Raw genomic sequence first — 18,751 nt, forward strand, 5'->3', positions numbered from 1 at the left:
TCCACTAGGTAAACACGTACACAAATACTGCTTAGTAGGGTTTGGAAAAGATCTTAGGAATGCTGGACACCCACCTTGAAATAGTTTTATTTTCACAGAAATCCTCTGATAAATGTCAAAACTGATTAAATGTTGTCAGAAGAGAGACGTTAGGTACATCCTTACACCACACAATTAAAAAAATCCAGCCTCAGCAATATGACAACAAACTACGTCAAAGAAAAGGAGACCAAATCAAGTCTGCATTGCACTGTGTGTCTGGTTCATTAATATTTCTAATTTGGAATAGAAACAGACAACATGAGCAGGATTCATACTGATCAGTCCTCCAAAGTGCTCAGATAGATACAACTACTCGGAACACTATGTGACTCCATGTGGGTAAATAACGCCATTGTATCACCACTGCCCCTTTTAACCAGTTCTCCAATTGTGGGGCCTTGCCCTGCCCAATAAATGCCATCAGGAGGAGAAACTCCTGGCAACACAACATACTGCCTTTGGTGCAAACTTGCACGCTGATGCAGAATATACCGTTCACCAGTGGTGTATCCCAGGGGTCAATACTGGGGCCAAGACTATTTATTCTCTTCATTAAACCTGGATGATGGGACAAGAGTTCACCCTCCACAAGTCTGTGTATGATACAAAACTGGGAGGAGTGGCCGACACACCAGATGGTTGTGCCACTTATTCAGAGGGACCTTGACTGGCTGGAGAAGTGGGCTGACAGGAACCTCATGAATTTCAACAAAGGGAAATGCAAAGTTCTATGTCTCTGCTTCTCAGATCTACCCTGTGACTGCTTTACTTGTCTCCAGTAGCTTTATGGCAATTCTTGTTATACATGAACCTAGAAAGCTGCCACCAAGAAATCTCTTGTGAATTCCAGAAAGTTTGTGCAACCGAGGGTACCCACTTCTACGTATACTTTTCTCAATGGTAATAAGAAGTTCTTGTCACTGCTGTCCCCAACCATTTGTTCCCCCCTCTAGACAGGTAACAATTTGGTAGAACACAACATGAAACAGATTACAAAACTGAGCTGACTTCAGGGGAAAGACACGCTACTAACAGAACTGAGACAGCAGGGGTAGCAGTGAGCAGCAGAGGAATAACGGAGAAAGAAGGGAACACCTCAAATTGGTACTGCTGCCTAACATAGCACAAAATCAGCCCAAATCTTTGGTTTTCGTTGACCTTTTGTCAGGACGCTGCATGCAATGGCAACTCATTATCTGCAGCACTTACTAACTTCTTCCATATAGGTCAGAAGGTGTAGACACAGTATCCCTATCAGCTTTGACACATCTTGTGATTGCCAGTAAATAAAGGCCTGCCTACGTTACAAGGATTAGCATCTTCTGCACAGAAGTATGTTACGAAGAGGCCAATTAGCAGCCAACAAAAAATTACAGTTCCTTTCCCCTGTTCCTTTCCTGGCGGCCACAAGAAATAGAATTAATGCAAAGGAATTCATGAGAAGAGACTTCTTTTAGCAAGTAGAACACATGAACAGTGTTACTCCCCACCCAGACACAGTGATGCTGCAGCCCTGTAATCTTCTTTGCAAAATTTCTAGAGGCAGAGGTTAGAACAGGTCAGGCTCACAGAGATGTCCTAAATGTTATCTCCAAGTTCAAGTGTGCTCCTTCTGCCTCAGAAAGAGGTCTTACTCAGAATTAAGTAGGCATATGGAGTCAGTAACGTCTTGCCTAGAGCTTACACAAAACAGATTTAATTCCACTTAATGTCCAGTTGTTCATGTTTCCTCATGTTAATTGTAGGAATCTGTCAAGGAAATATTTGCACTTGGCATACACTGAGGTTCTGTGAACATCTTTCTCTCTTTCCTTGAACTTTTCTTACAGGAAAGGCATAAAAGATTTAAGAGTATTAATCTTGGCCAACATAAATCAGTAGTTCATCAGCTAAATTCCAATCTACGTCACATGAGGGTCTGACATATGTGCAAGGACAACCTGCAAAACCATAATTTTCTAAGTCATCCAGAGCTTCCTGTTCTTTAGGTCTTATACACTGACTTTTCATTGCAGTCAACGAGACTTCTGCATGTGAAAATTCTATCACATTATGGCTTTCATACCCAAGTGCAAAATGCAATGGTTTGTTCTAATAGTTGTAGGTGCTTTCTGGATGCAGAGTGGGAAGGGGAAATCATTTGAGCAATGACAGAAACAAGCAGGATTAGTTTCTGCTTTTGCTGTGTCTCCATATCATGGCAAAGAGTAAAATTTACTTGATACACCTAGTGCACATACATAGGCTTGTGTCCTTCACAGACACTCATTAGACCTGTGACAACGGCACTCTACCAGCATTGCCTGTAGTCTTTTTATAACTCACCTCCACAATGTGTGAAGCCATAGAGAGCGTATCCTTTGTTACAAGTACACTCAAAGGTGCCTGGATGATTGATGCACGTGTGGTCGCACGTCCGTTCAAAAGAGCATTCATCAATGTCTGCAAGTTTTAAAGGGATACATCAGTATCTTTTCAGCCTGATGAGGAAGCACTGGTGAACTAACAAAGTTAGGACACAGAGATGTGCGGATTTATGTAAACTAAGCAAATTCTTTTAAAGCAAACAATGTAACATAATGAAATGACAACTTTTAAAAGAACAATTAGTTTGCCAAACAAGATTTTTCTTGGCAAACAGAAAAAGTGCTACTACATTTTTAACAATTATGTTTAAAAATCTTTCTCTTCTATGGAAGAAAAAAAAAATGCTGACAAAACTTTCATTTCATTAGGAAAAGTCTACGTAAGGTCTGAAGAAATAGGTTTACAAAAGAAAGTATTAGCTTTGTTTTTTCCTATAAATGGAAGCACAGTTTCAACTCTACATGAATATGCAGTGCCTGATTTAAGTCTGCTGACAATCATCATGTTCTCCGAGACACATCTGAAGACAGATGACTGGAATAATTATACTGTATATTTAGGCTTCAGTGTCTGCCTCTAAAAGCTGCTGAGATACCTGTTCTCTCCACTGAAAGTTTTCCTTGGCATTACAATCACTTTGCACCCACCTTCTTTGTAAAGCATAGCGTAACAGCCTAATCATGATCTCAGTGAATTGCATGGTAAAATAATAACATTCCCATCACCTTCTAAGACGCTGAACGTTTATTATATCATCAAAAGCATCTAAAACTTTGATGCTAGTACATTATGCATGATATGTAAGAATGTTGCAAGTTACAAAAAAGTTCACAACATCATCACTGACACTTTTTTTACATCACTCTTTTCTTGGGCTTTGGCATGCTTCAAGATACCACTTTTGAAACAATCTAGGGAAAGCAAAAGAAGTCACAGGGACAAAAGGGAGATGCAAGTCTTTAAATTCGTAAACAGATTCCCTTAAAAAAAACCCAAAATCAAAACCAGCCAAACAAACCACAAACTACCTTGAAAATCTTACATTTTTATAATAAGTTTGTCCCATATAAATAGTTGTCCTCCTTTGTCAGATTTCAAAAGGACAAGAATGCACCAAAAACCCAGGTGAAAATTATTTTCTGTTGGTCAGTTCAGCTTTCTGAAATTCATCATTAATGTCAGCTGGTTGTCTAGGAAATGTAATTCTTCACCTCCCCAGCTGGCTATACATTGTTACATACTGTAGCTTTTCCAAAACCACAGACCATTTTGATCTTTGTATTTTAATATATTTAAGCATCTTAAACAGGATTGCTAAACTCTATACATACAAACCATTATACAGAAAAGCAAATAGGCTTTGCAAGACCACAGGAGAAATCCATGCCATCCCAAAAGTCAAATGCTCTATGATGTTTTAGGGAATATTGATTCCAGACTGTCTACAGGCCTATAATATCATAGACCATGAGTTACATCTTTTTTTTCTTTAAATAAGGAACTCATGGCATCTAAATGTCTCGTTCACTGCAATGGTGAACTAGTCAGTAAGATGGACAGAGAGATACTGTCTATTTTTGCCTGTAAATTATTTCACGATAATTAACAGAAGAGGGGGAAGCATTATCCTCATAAAAAGCTTTTTAATATGATGCTATCTCTGTCGCTTCCAGATAATAGTTCACGGTGCCATTGAACATACCTCCTACAACAGTATCAAGCCAACTGTATAAACTCAACAGCTGTTTCAGAAAAAAAAAAAATCCACAAAATTGAGGCATGGAAATTATTCTGGAGTCCATTATCACTTCATCATTGTAGTAGATGTCCAAACCACCCTGATTTGTTCTACTTCTATTGCCTCTCCACTGCACATACCTTGACAAGACTTCTCATCTGTTAACAATTTAAATCCTTTTCTGCAGCTGCAATCAAAACTGCCAACAGTGTTTTTACAGAAATGATCACAGCCTCCATTACTGGACTGGCATTCATCAATATCTGTAACAAAAAAAGTACTTCAGCAAATAAACGCGGTACTTTCTACGTACTTCCACTGCCAGATACAGAAAACAGTCACGTCCAATCGGTTAGAGAAGCCCAGAAACAAAATCTAGCGAGACTACTACAGATTGTAAGGAAGATCAGATCCAGCTTTTAAGAATGATCTGGCCCACTCAGCCCCATGGCAGTGTTATTTGCTTTCATTTAACATATTGCTGTCAGATACATTTGAGTACAGGTATGCACAAAAGACCATTTCTCCAAGTTCTGTTCGGAAACACTTTTGACTTAAATGCTCTCTAACAGGTTTTAGCTTTTTAAACACTCTGTTTCCTCTTCCTAAGCCCTGCAGAAATCTCAGACAGAGGAGACCTCCTGTTCTTTTCATGCCAGTATTAGAATGAGTTCTTTATCTAATATTAATTGACTCAGGCATGGGGATTCCATTATTTTTGCCTAGCACAAACATGTTAACATCCAATTACTGGAAAAAACATATAACCTAAATGTCCCGCCGCTCCCTTCCAGTACTCTCATTATTGCTGCTTGGACGAGCGTAAGTAATTCCACTCACACATCCCTGTTTACACACTGATATATACTTATAAACCCAGCTGACTGCTGTTAAAATAGCAGACTATAGGTCTGTATGCCTGTAAGAACCTACAGCCCTACCCCTCCCAATACCAACCTCTGCTTTACTACAGACCTGTATTACCTCCTACCAAGTCTCACGTATGAAAAATGAGGCTACCTTGGTAGGAGGGGTGGAAGCGGCAAGAGGAAGAACAGAACAGCAGAGACTGTCTGAACATGATGCACCTGATGCAATGGAAACCATGCGCCTACCCCTAGCTGCAGTCCTTGCCTAGGTCAGATTACACATACCAGCTTTCCTCTGGACACCAGATGACCTTCACTTGGAGATGACTATCTTACAGCAAGGTGTTGGTACGTATGTGTCCTTAAGTACAAAACTCACCTTTACATGTCTTCCCATCAAACTGGAGCGTGAACCCAACAGGACAGCTGCAGTGAACCCCGGTCGATGTATCTTTACACGTACGGTCACAGCCACCGTTATTTACTGCACATGTTTCTAGCCAACAAGATAAAGTTTGCTCAGGGATATTATAACGGTAATAAGAAACATCATGCGATACAAGGCGCAGTTCCAAGCACACTGCTGTTCAACCACATTTACTCTGTATACATGAGCAACTACTAAATACATGTGTTGGCAAAATCCCTGCCTCTACTACATCCAGTTTTTTGCAGACACTCTACAAACTAAGATACTGTCTCTGGATATTCTGTCCTTAAACACAGATTCCCGTTCCTTGATGATTAATTTGTTCCTGCCACTCTGTCTCCTTATGCCTACACTCAACCCTGGCTGATCCTCTGACACTTCCTACCAATGCTCAGACACCTGGTTACAATCAACACTACCAACCCAGTTTTCTAAAATCCCTCCCAACACAACTTCCCATGCTACCTGTGCTCCCAGTCATGGTGGATTACACCACACTGAGTGTTCCTTCAGGCTTGTAACCCAGGTGCCATCTCAGTCTAACGTTCCTGTAACTTCCCTCGATGCAAACTGTGCCTAGATCTCACCAAATCTTTCCAGCAAACACCCCTAAAATACAGTTCTTCACATCCAGCTAAACAAAAATAACTCACTCTCTGGCATCCATCCTCTTGTAGTCAGTCTAACCACCTTTTTACTGGCTGGACAAATGCAATTTTATCTAGCACATACCGATTCAGACAGCTGCAAAGATAATTTTCTATGTCTGCTTTTCAAAATCCTCTCTTTCTAGCTCTGTCTCCTGGTTTTCTGCAGCATCAAGCATACGCTACTTATTCTCAGGTTTTAAGACCTTTACTGATTTATTCCCTCCCAGTCTCTCTCACATTCAACATTGGGAGGCTGTGTCCAACCTCTATGTGAAGACAGAGTGCCTCTTCTTTCTTCCTCTTTGCACAGAAATGCCATTTTTTGGAAAATGAGGCTATTCATTTAGATGTCTAAATACGGACCCAGGAGCTCAGAGCTAGCCCTATACCTTGGGTATTTTCTTCCTCAGCCTCCGTGCCACCTCTGTGGCAATGTCAATACGCACAGTAAATCACCCTTATTGCCTGGAGTAAGGGCTGGTGAGAGGTGGACATCCACTGACCCAGCTGCCCCGAGACCACAGGGACTGGTTCTCATGCCTGTGCCTCCCCAGTAGTGACAGACCCTCAGAGGCTGGCATTCTGGGCCAGATGTGAACACCTCTAGGAAGAAGAAGATGGCCTTGTATCCTAATATGGCTTCCTAGATGCAATCCACCACTAGACCCAATCCTCTTCCATGTACAAGTACACTTTCAACCGAAGAGAAGCAGGTAAAACACCGCTTCCTCCAAAATCACTTGGCTAAAACTGTAGCACAGAAGCGATTGTACTGCATTCCCATGATGAATTAGAACTGTGGAAACACAGACTACTTCAAGGGCAACTTCCTGACACCTCCTACTGACCATCACAAACAATGTACATAGTTTCTTACACATTACGGAATAATATTATTTCCTTAAAAGGGAGTGGAGCATCTCAGGCAGAATTCAGCCCAGAGCTACGATGGTTATAATAAAAAAAAAAACCAAACCCAAATCTTCAATCTAAAAGGTTTCATCACAAAGCAAAATAATTGGGAATAAGCACTTTTACCCATAAGCAACCGTCGCTTCACCCTCTTGTCCACATCGGCTCCTGCTGTAGTGTTTCCCTCAGAAATTTCAACAGCAGCCTCTTCCCTCTCTGTAAAGAGCATGAAAAAAAGCAAATGAGTAAGTGTGCCCTGACCAGAAGCTTCATCTGATATCCAGTATGCACACACATGCAAACAGCTGCATCGCATGCTGAATTATCAGTTGGAACTAACTAGGCAGAAATATTTTTTTTTAAAAAAAGTAATAATGAAAATAACTAAGACCCTTCAGTCAAAACCATGAGAATCCTTTGCTTTTGTTGCTTCCTTGCAACTCATGTTTGCTTCAGTATTCTTAATAAAACAGAAGATGTGCTGCAGATGTAGTGAACAGCAACAAGCTGAAAGAATTACCTGAACTGTCATGAACTGTTCTGTTAAGAGCACACTGTCATCATCTATCATGGACTAATACAAGCACCAGCCACTTATGCTTGATCATTTCTTTACAATCAATAAAAACCAAACTCTTCCAGAGTCTGAAAGGGTTTGTAAATTTTAAGTGCCTTCTTTACTGGACAACTGCCTTGCAAAAATTGTACTTTAATTGAATTCAGAGTTCTGGTTTTAACAGCTGTACGGCTTGGATACACTCGCTGGCTTATGCTATACAAGAAACTGAACCTAAAATATCCTAGAGGGAAGGGAATCTTCTTTGGTTAGTGACAGGCCTTGTGTTTCAGAGGGACCAGGTGTAGTTACGGGCTGTGCTAGTATTAGGTAGCTACTTATACAGGGAAGCATAAGTAGCCTGGACCCAACCAATTCACTTGTGCACTAGCAGGCTTCCTTTTTGGATCCCTTGACATTTTCCAGAAATACTATTATGAGGAGCATTAATCATACACATACAGCAATGCCACACCACTCTAGAGTCAGTCATCAACAGAAAACTACTTCCCTCCACTGTATACTGACCCAGGCAGGTTTTCCCATCCGTATGTATGATGTACTTGGGGTGACATCCACAAATAGGCCCATTATCAGCATCATCACATGTATGTTGACAGCCACCATTTCCATGATTACATGTCACTAGAAAGAAAACATATGTTACACCTCCCAAGTACTTCCAGCACCTTCGAAAGACAGTGTGTAATTTTGTCTCCATGTGACCATCCAATACACCTTCCCAACACGCCCCTTGCCCGAAGAACTCTGTTGAGACCGAAATGCTGCAGAGCTCTCCTGCGGAGCTGAACTCCCTACCGCTAGGAATGATGGTGCAAGTCCTGAACTACAGATACTGCAGCAACCAACAGACTGCTGTGGTAGCGTCCAGCAAAGCCACTGATTCTAGTTTAATTCAAATGCACACAATTTAGGCACGTCATCCCAGTTTAGCTGTAACATACCAAATCCCATAGCACTGCAAACAGAACACTATTTGTTCACTTTGGGAAACCATAAGCATATGCAGAATGTTGCATACAAATACAGCTCCTCTGGTTCTTGGACAGTTCAAATCCTGGTCGGCATTCACAGGCAACTCCTCCTTTGGGTGTTTCTCTGCAGATGTGGGCACAGCCATGATCTTTATTCATGCAGCTCATGCCTTCTGCAAAACAGGACAAGTGCAAGAGCATCAGCATCCTCAGTATCTCTGAATGCAGGCAACAGTCAAATAAAGTCAGTTCAACACACGCAGAGACAACAGCCTGCTACTTCTGGGAAGACTCTGTAGCGTTAGAACAAGAAGTATAAGCTTACAGACAGGAAAGGCAGGTAGTCCAGTCCTGCAAAGTTAACGGTCCCAAGGTTTCTCCATCTGTGATCTTTTCTGTGCCCATATTCTTTGACTGCAAGGTCAAAAAGCAACATCCCTAGATTTGTGCAGCATCTGCATTCTCATCCAACGCTCTCAACTTCATACCAGTGTTTATAAAACCTCATTTCTTTCATTGAAATTGCAAGGTGGCTGATATCTGGCAAGATCAAAGCCTAAAATGAAGTTCTTATCTCTCTGCTTAAAAGAGCAGCCACCAGCCACAGGAATGCCTAGGCCAACAGTCACGAAAGTCATCCCTATTTCAATTACTGGCCTACAAAGCAGATTCCCAAAGTCATAAGTACCTCAGCAGTGACCAAGCAGTGACCGGGTAGACATGCAGATTGTACGTATGCCGTGTGTCAATTCTCTTTTGTAACTGTTTTGTTTTGATTTTTTTTCTGATTTCAATAAATACCTCCCAAAATAAGTCCACTGGGGATTATCACAGCGTTCTATATTTCTACACAACTTCCTGGCTGGACAGAATTTAAAACTGGCCAGTGCCTGTTTTAACCAAATGAAAAAGCAATGTGACACTAGAGACTTCCTTCTTTTTGGTGCACCTCCTAAAAACATCCTATCATTTTTCTCTCTAACAGTTACAACTTGCTCATGCACCAGCACTCAACAACTGCCCGAGTGTCTTGTCTGGCTTGTGCAAGAAGTTAAAGTAAATTAAACAGGGAGAAATTATTCCCAGAGTTACTGTAAAAACTTCTTTCACCTGGCCCCACCGTTCAGCCAAATCAATGCCTTTGCCATTGGCAAGATGGTGACGCATTGTATACACACAAGTTAAAACTACACAGCTGCGGGCTGAGTTATCAAATGGGTTCATTAGACCAAATTAAAAGAATATTTTTTCTTCTAACAGTACACCATAGATTTTTGCTGAAATATTCTATAGTGCTACAAAACTGGGAGAGAAGACAACTGAATGCTCTCCTCAGGTATACGGAGAACACACCTTTGCCATCAAATTCTCTGCCTTGGTGCACTTGGCTTTTGTAAGACATGTTACACCAAAATGCTCTTTCTCCTTGGTGAGAACATCTCATCTGAGAAGACTAAGTGGGGCACTTTGGCTGCAAGGGCTTAATCCACATTACCTCAGTGGACTTCTGCAGAGTTGAACAGATGCACCACCAGAGAGAGAACGAAAAGGGTGACCATGCTGCTGAAAAGGGGCTGTGTGAACACCCTACATATTTGTCATGCTTACACAGCCTTTTTTGCAGCCTTATTACCAAATTAAACAAACCCACTGTGCTGGCAAGCCAAGGTCAGCTTTTTCTCCATTATTCCACTGCACTTCCATGAGGTCCTTGCTCTGCACACGACTATTCCTGCTATCTGAAGCACAAGCTACAGTACCCTTTCTCTATTAAGACAGCCTTCAGCCACAAAAGAATGGATATTGCAGAGCCTAGATTATTCTGCTCTACTGGCTTCTTGATTCCTTTCCCACAGTGAGGACTCCAGAAGTCTAGCAAGACAATGACACCTCAAATCCTGCAGCACAGACACAGCCCAAGGAGCCCACAGAAAGCTGTCATCCATTATTGTGCTGACGCTCAAGGAAGGGGACAACCCATCAGGCCACAAATTAGCTTCATTAACTCCAGTGTTTCTGTGACATTTCTGTTCTTAGCATGCAATATGATTTGGACTGTTAGCTCAGAGGTGTTAGAAAGCATTAAGAGAATTAGCAGCTTGGTTTCTGTTAAAGTTGCCCTTTCGTCTCTATCAAGCTCTGTTCAAGCACGTACTTTGGTAAAACAGACAAAAGATTTGGTTGCTCCGTTCTGAGCAAGCAGAATTCAATCAGGTCTTCACAGAAAGCTAAAACTGCCCTTCCCAAACCAGGGCACTTTTTAATGACGATGTAACCATTGTGTAACAGGGCACATGACCAAACCCACCAAAATCTAGCTGACCCAAAAGACAGTGCATAGAAGATACCTACATCCACACGTTCTAGCTTTTACTATGAACCTGCTGCTTGTTTCCAAATGTGGTAGAAGATTTCCATTCAGCACCATTTTATAAGGTTGTATTAAAGAAATGTCTGTAAAACCGCAGCTGCTGTGTGACTGCAGACTCCTTCATGGACAAAGTCTCCCAGGTCACATTGCTCCAGAGCTGTTGCAATGGCAGACCGTGGTCCAGAACCAAACAAATTTTGGTCAGATCCCACCACATGCTTCCCAGACACACAATTCCTCTTGCAGGAGGCCCTGACTGACTGACACACAAGTGTCTTGGCACGGATGAGTCTCTTGATCACCACATTCACAGCCAAGAGAGCAGAATCCAGTGCCTGGCTTAGCAGACCCCAAGCTGGTCAAGTCCCTTCTGATGACTGGACCTTCACAAAGTTACCCAGCAAACTTCAGTGAGCTCCGAGCACTCCTCGCACCGGCAAAATACAGGCAAAAAGCCAGCCCTGTACTTCCCTAACAGGTCATGTTAAATCAGTATCTTACATTATGATCTGCGTTTAAATCTTTGTCTTTTTTACACAGAAGATGTGGGGACATCACCATCCATCAGCTAAGAGCATTAAGGCTCCATTTAGGGAACATTCAAACAGGCGCTCAATAGGACAGAGGGAGAGGATACAACTGAACAAAGAATTACCAGAAATCCTCAGAGGCACCCTCTAAGAGCCAAATGGTGAGAAGATCAGCACAGCCAGCAGCACAGGACATCCCAGGAACGCTTTAGTCTTTTTTTCACACTTTCTACACCCTTGTGTTAAGGCAACTTTTTCCAAAAACCTTTCTAGTTACAGCTGCTCTCCACAGTTGGAAGGCCTCTAAAAGCAACAGCTGAGATGGTCCCCTGTGTACAAGCTTTCAGTGCACACTGTGATGTCAAATGTGGCTTTCAACTTGCAGGTCCAATTCACTCCCATTGATTCAGCCCAACAAGTAGATAGCTATGACTGTGAAACACCACAAGGGAGAGTAGCAAGATTTATCATCCAAAGCAACAGCAGCCACAAGATGAACTACATATTTACTCATGAAAAACTGTTCTCCTTCAAATTTTTGTGTTCTGTGATATGGAGCAAGTTAAACTCAGAAACAGGCTACATGTGCACGGCTGCCCTGCCAGCTGCTGTAACAATCTCCCAAAGTAAATCCATTCTCCCACACACAGATGAAGAAGAGCTCATTCAGAGCAGACAGGCAAGGAAAAAAAAAGACCGTGCACAACTTCCCAAGGACACTCTGAGTTACTGTAGTGTAAAAGCAGGGGCTAGACAGAGCTAGCAAGCCCCTCAGAGCACCTCTGTGCTTCAGACCAACACAGTCATATCAGATGAAGCATCAACTTTATGAAACTCTCCTCTAATACCTACCTGACTTTGAGTCCCATGTCACAGTAGGTGACATGGAACCCAGAGAATAATTGCAGATAGACTTGGAAGGCCAGACAACTCGGGGTTCCCCCATTACACTGGTCATCAGGAGGAGCACAACAGCCCCAAACCTCTCTGTTTCTCCTATCTCCACTTGTTTTCTGTGTATGTAAAGACCAGTTTTGCAGACCACCAGGAAGGTCTGTCAAGTATTAATGTATGCACTCTTTTCATTGGCGTGGGAGACAGGGAAGGAAATGCTCCCTTATATTATAGATAAGAAGCAAAACTGAATGGATGGTCTAGACAGTAGGTGCCAAATGCTGTTTCGATCAATGCTGTGAGGTCTCAGAACTAACAGAGTATATACAGAGAGATGTATACACAAGACAGAGAACAGAAGACGTAGCGATGAGCAGAAAAGCAGAGAACAAAGTGAGTGGAAAGATAAAGCAATGAGATTTGGCTTACAACAGACCTGCCCACCCAAGAAAAAAAAAAAAAAAGTGGGGAATCCCATGGAGTACTTCTTCACAGTAATGGTGGGGAGGGGAGAAGGAAACAGTCATAGCATAACAACTTGAAAAAATGGCTTTTAAAGACAAACACACACTTGTGTATTTCAGTATGAAGAAAAAAAGCATTTTAGGCAAGAACAGTAAGGGTTTTTTTTCTTAAGGCTGGTTTCTATAAAATATATTTCATTTATAGTTTTTAGGAAAAAAGGCATCTTTTTCTCCTCTTGCTTTTCCTTCCCCCCACCCCCACCCCCCCAAAAAAAAGACTAAATCAAATGAAAATTTGGTATTATGGGTATTAACAGAAAAATGGCCTTTTTTGCTACAAGTTAGAAGAAATTAACTGCATCTTTAAAAATAAAGAGAACAGAGAGAGAGTTCCAAAGGTACAATTTAGGGAACAAATATGAATGACGGAAAATGCTGCTGCTGTTAGTTCGGGAGATTAGAGGGTACTCCAGTAGCAGCAAATAAGAAAAGAGTTGGAAGGTTTTTCTTCCCTTTGCATCAGAAGGAGTTAAGCAACTGATTTTCATCCTTAGATTCATCATCCATGGACACACACACCCCCCCACTGCTAGCAAGGCAACACGAAGGGAAATGCCTTGCCTACCTCTGCAGCCTTCCTGCTTGTCCCCACACCTGGCTCAGCTCCTGCAGTGGCAAGCTGAGCCGTGGCCTGAGAAATGGCCACGCATCAGCAGACCCCTGTGAGACCAAACCCAGTACCAGAGAAGCTGAGAATACAAATTCTTAATTCAAACAAAAGATCAGTTCAGCTACGTCAGATGACAGCCACCTCAGTGCACTCATCTATGGATAGCCATATATGTCTAGAAATGTCGATCTCTTCACTATGGGGATCTTCAAAATGAGATTTGTTTATTCATGCTCAGATTCCTCTTATAGTCATGCCAACGATAAGCCATAGATTAAAGAAAGCTTTGCAGCTTTAAATACTTCTTGGTAACATATTCACTGTACAGTTCAACGGACAACTCCCTGATCTGAGCGACCACTTTAAAGTATTCCCTAAGGGCATCCAAAATAATTTTGTTCAATCCAATGTCTAATTAGATATCCAAGGCTCTGTGATCTCTCAAAGGTTGCTTCATAAAGGTTTCACTCCAAATAAAGAACACGGTAAGAATACCTTTGGGGCTGACAAATAATAAATCTCTTAGCTGAAACCTAAACACTGTATCAGGGAATCTAAAAAGTACCTCAAGGTAACGCAGGTATTGCCCTGCAACTAAAGCCAATGGAAATGGTCAGAGCTCATTGTCCTTCAGTTTGTTGCCCTTCCCTGCATCAGGACACTGCTTAGCTGCACAACAGGGCGGAAAGCACTTGGGGAGTACAGCGGTACAGCTGTTAACAAGCACAGCACCGCAGACATACAGGTGAGATCAAAGGGGCAGAAGGGATGTAATGCTTTCAAAGTCACTTAGAAGACTCTGACACTGTTCCTTTTAAAAAGAGTGAGGACTTCAAGACCCTTTACAGCTTTGAAAAACTCAACCTAAAAATACTTTTGAAGCTGCTTTAAAGATTTTTGCAAGTTAGCTTCTGTCAAAAACTCCTGCTCGGTGCCTGGAGGGAAGCAGTCAGTACCTTCTGAGCGGTGGATGCAGGTATGCTGGTTATCACTTAGAAAGAACCCTTCCTTACAGCGACATTCATAGCTCCCCACAGTGTTGACACAAACATGCTGGCAACCGCCGTTGTTGAACATGCATTCATCTGTATCTAAAAGAGAGAGAGAGAGAGAGATCAGCGTTGTGCTCACACCAGTACATTCAAATTGGCAGCAGCCGCTCAATAGGCAGTACAGACACCTACTTGGCATGTAACCACCCAGGCTGCTTAGACACCCCAGGCTAGCCTGTTGTTGTTGTGTTGTTACCCTTGGGAAAGCATGTTTTTGCTGCTGCTCTTCCCCTGTTCACAGTTTGCCCAGTCAGTCACAGGGCTTGCAAGAAATGCTGGCCAACTAACCAGAGTTACTGGTTGCAACTAAGGCAGAGTCGCCTTGGTGGAGCCAGAAGTAGGGCCCCACACCACCTAGGTGAACGTACTCTGCCTCTCAGTGCAGCTGAACAGTACTACCACCCAGCAGCCTAGCACGTTTACATCTAGGTTGAGCATCCATACATGGCTCTGCCTTGCTCAGTGGGACACAACTTTGGCTCAGAACCCATCCAAGCTATAAAAGCTCCCCATTCTGAAGCAAAGATGGAACAAGAAAAATAAAAACCTCAAAAGAAATTTAGCTTAAAACCTGTCCCCTGCTCCTTACTTTCACTCTAGGTAGAATTCACACATGACATCTCTTCTGATGCTGCTTGATTTATGATCCTTCTCCTTCAACTCTAGGTCATCACCACTTACCATCAAGGCTGCTGCTGTGTTGCCCAACTGCAGTCAAGGACAAGATCAGAAGTTCTGAAATAGTTTTAATGTTGATTTTGCAATATTCAGAGCTTCAGCAATACCAGAGAATACAGAAGGGCTCTACTTGCAAGATAACCAAGAAAAATAAAGAATAGAAAACCTTCAGCTAAGCCTCTGAACAACAAGATGCTCACCCCAACCTGCAATTCTTTGGAATTCTACCCCTAATAAGCGCAGGTTTTTGTAACCACTACCAGCAAAAGAATTTTCCTACCCTAATTTTCAGAAATGTAAATTTGAACAAGAAATAAAAAAAGCTCGGTCCCTTAAAAAGAGGACAAAACAGTGCTGAGGCAAAGCACTGGTCTCATTCGCAAATTCATATGGAATGCTGTGTTTGCTCGCTGTTTTGTTCATTGTTTCTGTGCTAAAAGTACAATGTTTTTAATTTAACATTGTAGCACTTCTGGCATAAAACAGCTGTCTTCTAAAAAAGAAGAAAGAGAAAGGCTTTTAGTAAGAAGCATAACATAGTATTACAACAGATTTAATTTCTAGTGAAGGCAATGAGTAAGCCCATTGGATACAAAAGAATGTGACCTGCTGTAGCAAAAAGAGCGGCTGACATATCTCCATCACAAAGCAGCTGAGTATTTTAGAGTTCTACACTGATGTGAATGTGCAAACAAGCATGAATAAACAGCCACCATGAGTCTTTAGTCCTACAGATTTGAACTCCAGCAGATGTTTCTGTCTTACAGACCCTTGGAAAGCTTTCAAAAAAATCATCTTTCCAACAAGTAATTGTCTATTTGGCTTAAACCCAGGCACACAGCCGAGATCTTCAAAAATATGGGTGAGAGGAGGGCAACCCTAGCGTGAACAAAGTAAATAAGCAGATTAAGAGAAGATGTGATCCAATTTGCTGCATGCCAAAATATTTATTTAACGTTTACATCACATCACAAAATTGGCAGGTCAGTACTAAAAACCGCATTGTATGTCAATGACATTTTCTTTTATTTTAGAAAGTCTGCCATGCAATACTGAGCATCTTCCCAGTTACACAGCAGGTGGCAGATTTTGGTCTAAGTTATGTTTGTGATCAGCAAGACCTAGACAAGTCAGCTGAAGTATGCTCTAGAGGGGCTACTGGATGCAAACAGAATACACCCTTTGGTGGCACTGTAAGAGGCAATGTGTTCGTTCACACTCAGCCCTTCACGGTAACCTCAACTGAACTCCACTGTGTGTTTATAGAAACTGCACTAGAGAAAAATAAGTTGGCCTTCCTGTTATTTTAAAGTATCAGCAGCTATTTTTCTTCCCTCTCTACTTTCTTTAGTGAAATACTTGGAACTTAGTGACTTCATCCTCTCCTCCGCTTACACTGTAACAAAGTTAATCTGTGGGATCTCTGAAAAATTAAATGGGACAGGTACCACGGCACAGGGCAGAGCCACACAGGGTACCCAGTGTGGGTCATGGAAGCAGGACAGCTTCATCAGTGTGAGGCTCTGTCCCAGGGAAATAACGCCAGCAACATACTGCACTGCCAACAGGCAACTCATGCATTTCTGTACACTGCTGCACTGTGTGCTGAAGAATATTATCACAGTAAAACCACGAGGTCTTGTCACCCATTGTTAAGGATTTTCACCTGCTGGCGCACAAAAAGAAGGAAACTATCAAGGTCTTAAAGAAAGAAAAGAAAGTGGGTGAGAGAGAGTGTGTGCATGCAGGGTCACGGGAGCCAATGAACACATTTCCAGAGTTGCATACTTTTCTCCCCACTAACCACCCAGGGAAACTCCACGCATTTGGCTTAGTCCCTCTGTACTCCAATGGCCTCTATCATATACAGCTACTGCATGCTCCTAGTTGTCCTTTCCTTATAGCTTGCATGTCAGGAAGTATTCGGACACAGCGAGAAGCCCACGTGTTATACCTGTAGGACAGGGAAGATTTCTAAGCCCAGAAACACACCTGAAAACTGATCCTAAACTAACTCTGGAACAGCAAAGATGACAGCACGTGGTTTTTAAAACTCATTTAGCATTAACAACAAATGGCATTTCACACATTTTAACCAACGCACTTAACAGAAATGTAGCACATTTACTGTGGTGGAAAGAGCCAGCTGGGATGGTGCATCAGTACCTGGAATACATTCTTCTCTAGCTGAGCTGGTTCAGCCCAACAGATCAGTATGCATCTCCCATGGATGCAGTTAAAGGGTTATGTTAGCATCACTACTCACAACGCTCGTGAACACGCTTCTTACCCAGACAGTTGTGGCCATCATGAGCCAACATAAAGCCATCATAGCAAGTACAGCGGTAATTTCCCGGTATGTTGAAACACTCGTGGACACAGCCTCCATTGAAATCATTATCACATTCATCAATGTCTAAGGAATAAAGCAAAAGTCAGTATGACGGATGCTTGCTTGCTTGAGTGTTATAGACAGTTAGAGATGCGACTGTGTAAACCTGCCAGCCCGACTTCTGCTACAGAAACTGTCTTCTAAAATCACCATTGTCTTGCAAATAGACTATACTTAACACATTATTTGCTGAATGTTTCTAAAGAGTGACAAAATGCCCCGAGATTCCCCTGTAAATTCACCTTATAGTTTTTAAGGCTGCTAGTTAAACAACAAACTAGTTATTAGACCAAATGATATTACTAGGTGAAAAGCCATGCAATCCATTTGCCTTTGGTTTGGTAAATAAGATCAGGTGAAGAAATTATGGCTATTTTGATTTAAAATCGTCCTCCATATTCTAAGCCATTATTTTTAATGGCTCTGCCTTCTCAGAAATACCTCTCACTGACAGACACAGAGCACAGTGTTTCAGTCATCTTACCTTCACATTTCTTCCCTTCGCCAGTGTAACCCACTTTGCACATGCACTTGTACAGCTTCGGGGTGTTCTGACAAATAGCATCTGGGTGGCAGTCATCGAGCCCCAGGGCACACTCATCCACATCTGGGAAAAGACAAGGGATTCAGAAGGGATGTCAGAAGGTGGAGAACAGGGCACGTCTCCTGTACACATCGCTGACAGATGACATAGGGCTGAGTGCCTGTTTGTGGTGTGCGCGCGCCATGTTATATGTGAGTCACGATGGAGACCGTATCCGAACTTTAATTTATGTTCTACCTGCATATAGATGTATCTGTACGCCTTTCAGATAAGGTTGCGTTAAGCTTTTGTACCCACTTATAAACACATCCAAAATAATCTAATATGGGCTAGAACTTCCGTGAGATTTAGCTGACAGTTTTACAGAGATTCATTAGAGACTGTTAATCTTTCTGGTTAACAAAAACCAGTTATGGAAAGAGTTCTTGATCACATCTGTGATATCACCCTCAGGAGCCAAAAGATTTTTGAACTAACAAGGGGAGTTTATGGAAACATACTTTCAAAGCCACCATCAACACGTTAAAAAACTGACTTACCATTAAACAGATGCACAATTTATAACTAATGCCATTTTTTTCAATACAAGAATAGTAT

The 18,751-nt window shown here is 42.0% G+C and overlaps 1 protein-coding gene across 1 annotated transcript in view; it reads right to left on the bottom strand.

Annotated features, from left to right (window-relative positions):
• The window catches only part of SCUBE2 (signal peptide, CUB domain and EGF like domain containing 2), a 39,320-nt gene extending 21,051 nt beyond the window's left edge, over positions 1-18,269 (bottom strand). The window contains exons 1-9 of the mRNA XM_037403032.1: positions 18,095-18,269; positions 17,509-17,634; positions 14,445-14,579; positions 8,607-8,732; positions 8,093-8,209; positions 7,135-7,224; positions 5,396-5,512; positions 4,288-4,410; positions 2,368-2,484 (exon numbers count right to left, since the gene is read on the bottom strand). Coding sequence (XP_037258929.1) covers positions 2,368-2,484; positions 4,288-4,410; positions 5,396-5,512; positions 7,135-7,224; positions 8,093-8,209; positions 8,607-8,732; positions 14,445-14,579; positions 17,509-17,634; positions 18,095-18,137 — 994 coding nt within the window. The 5' untranslated portion in view covers positions 18,138-18,269. The remainder of the gene's footprint in view (positions 1-2,367; positions 2,485-4,287; positions 4,411-5,395; positions 5,513-7,134; positions 7,225-8,092; positions 8,210-8,606; positions 8,733-14,444; positions 14,580-17,508; positions 17,635-18,094) is intronic.
• Between the last annotated feature and the right edge of the window lie 482 nt (positions 18,270-18,751).

Source organism: Falco rusticolus, chromosome 10 (assembly GCF_015220075.1).
Source record: "Falco rusticolus isolate bFalRus1 chromosome 10, bFalRus1.pri, whole genome shotgun sequence".
Lineage (NCBI taxonomy): Eukaryota > Metazoa > Chordata > Aves > Falconiformes > Falconidae > Falco > Falco rusticolus.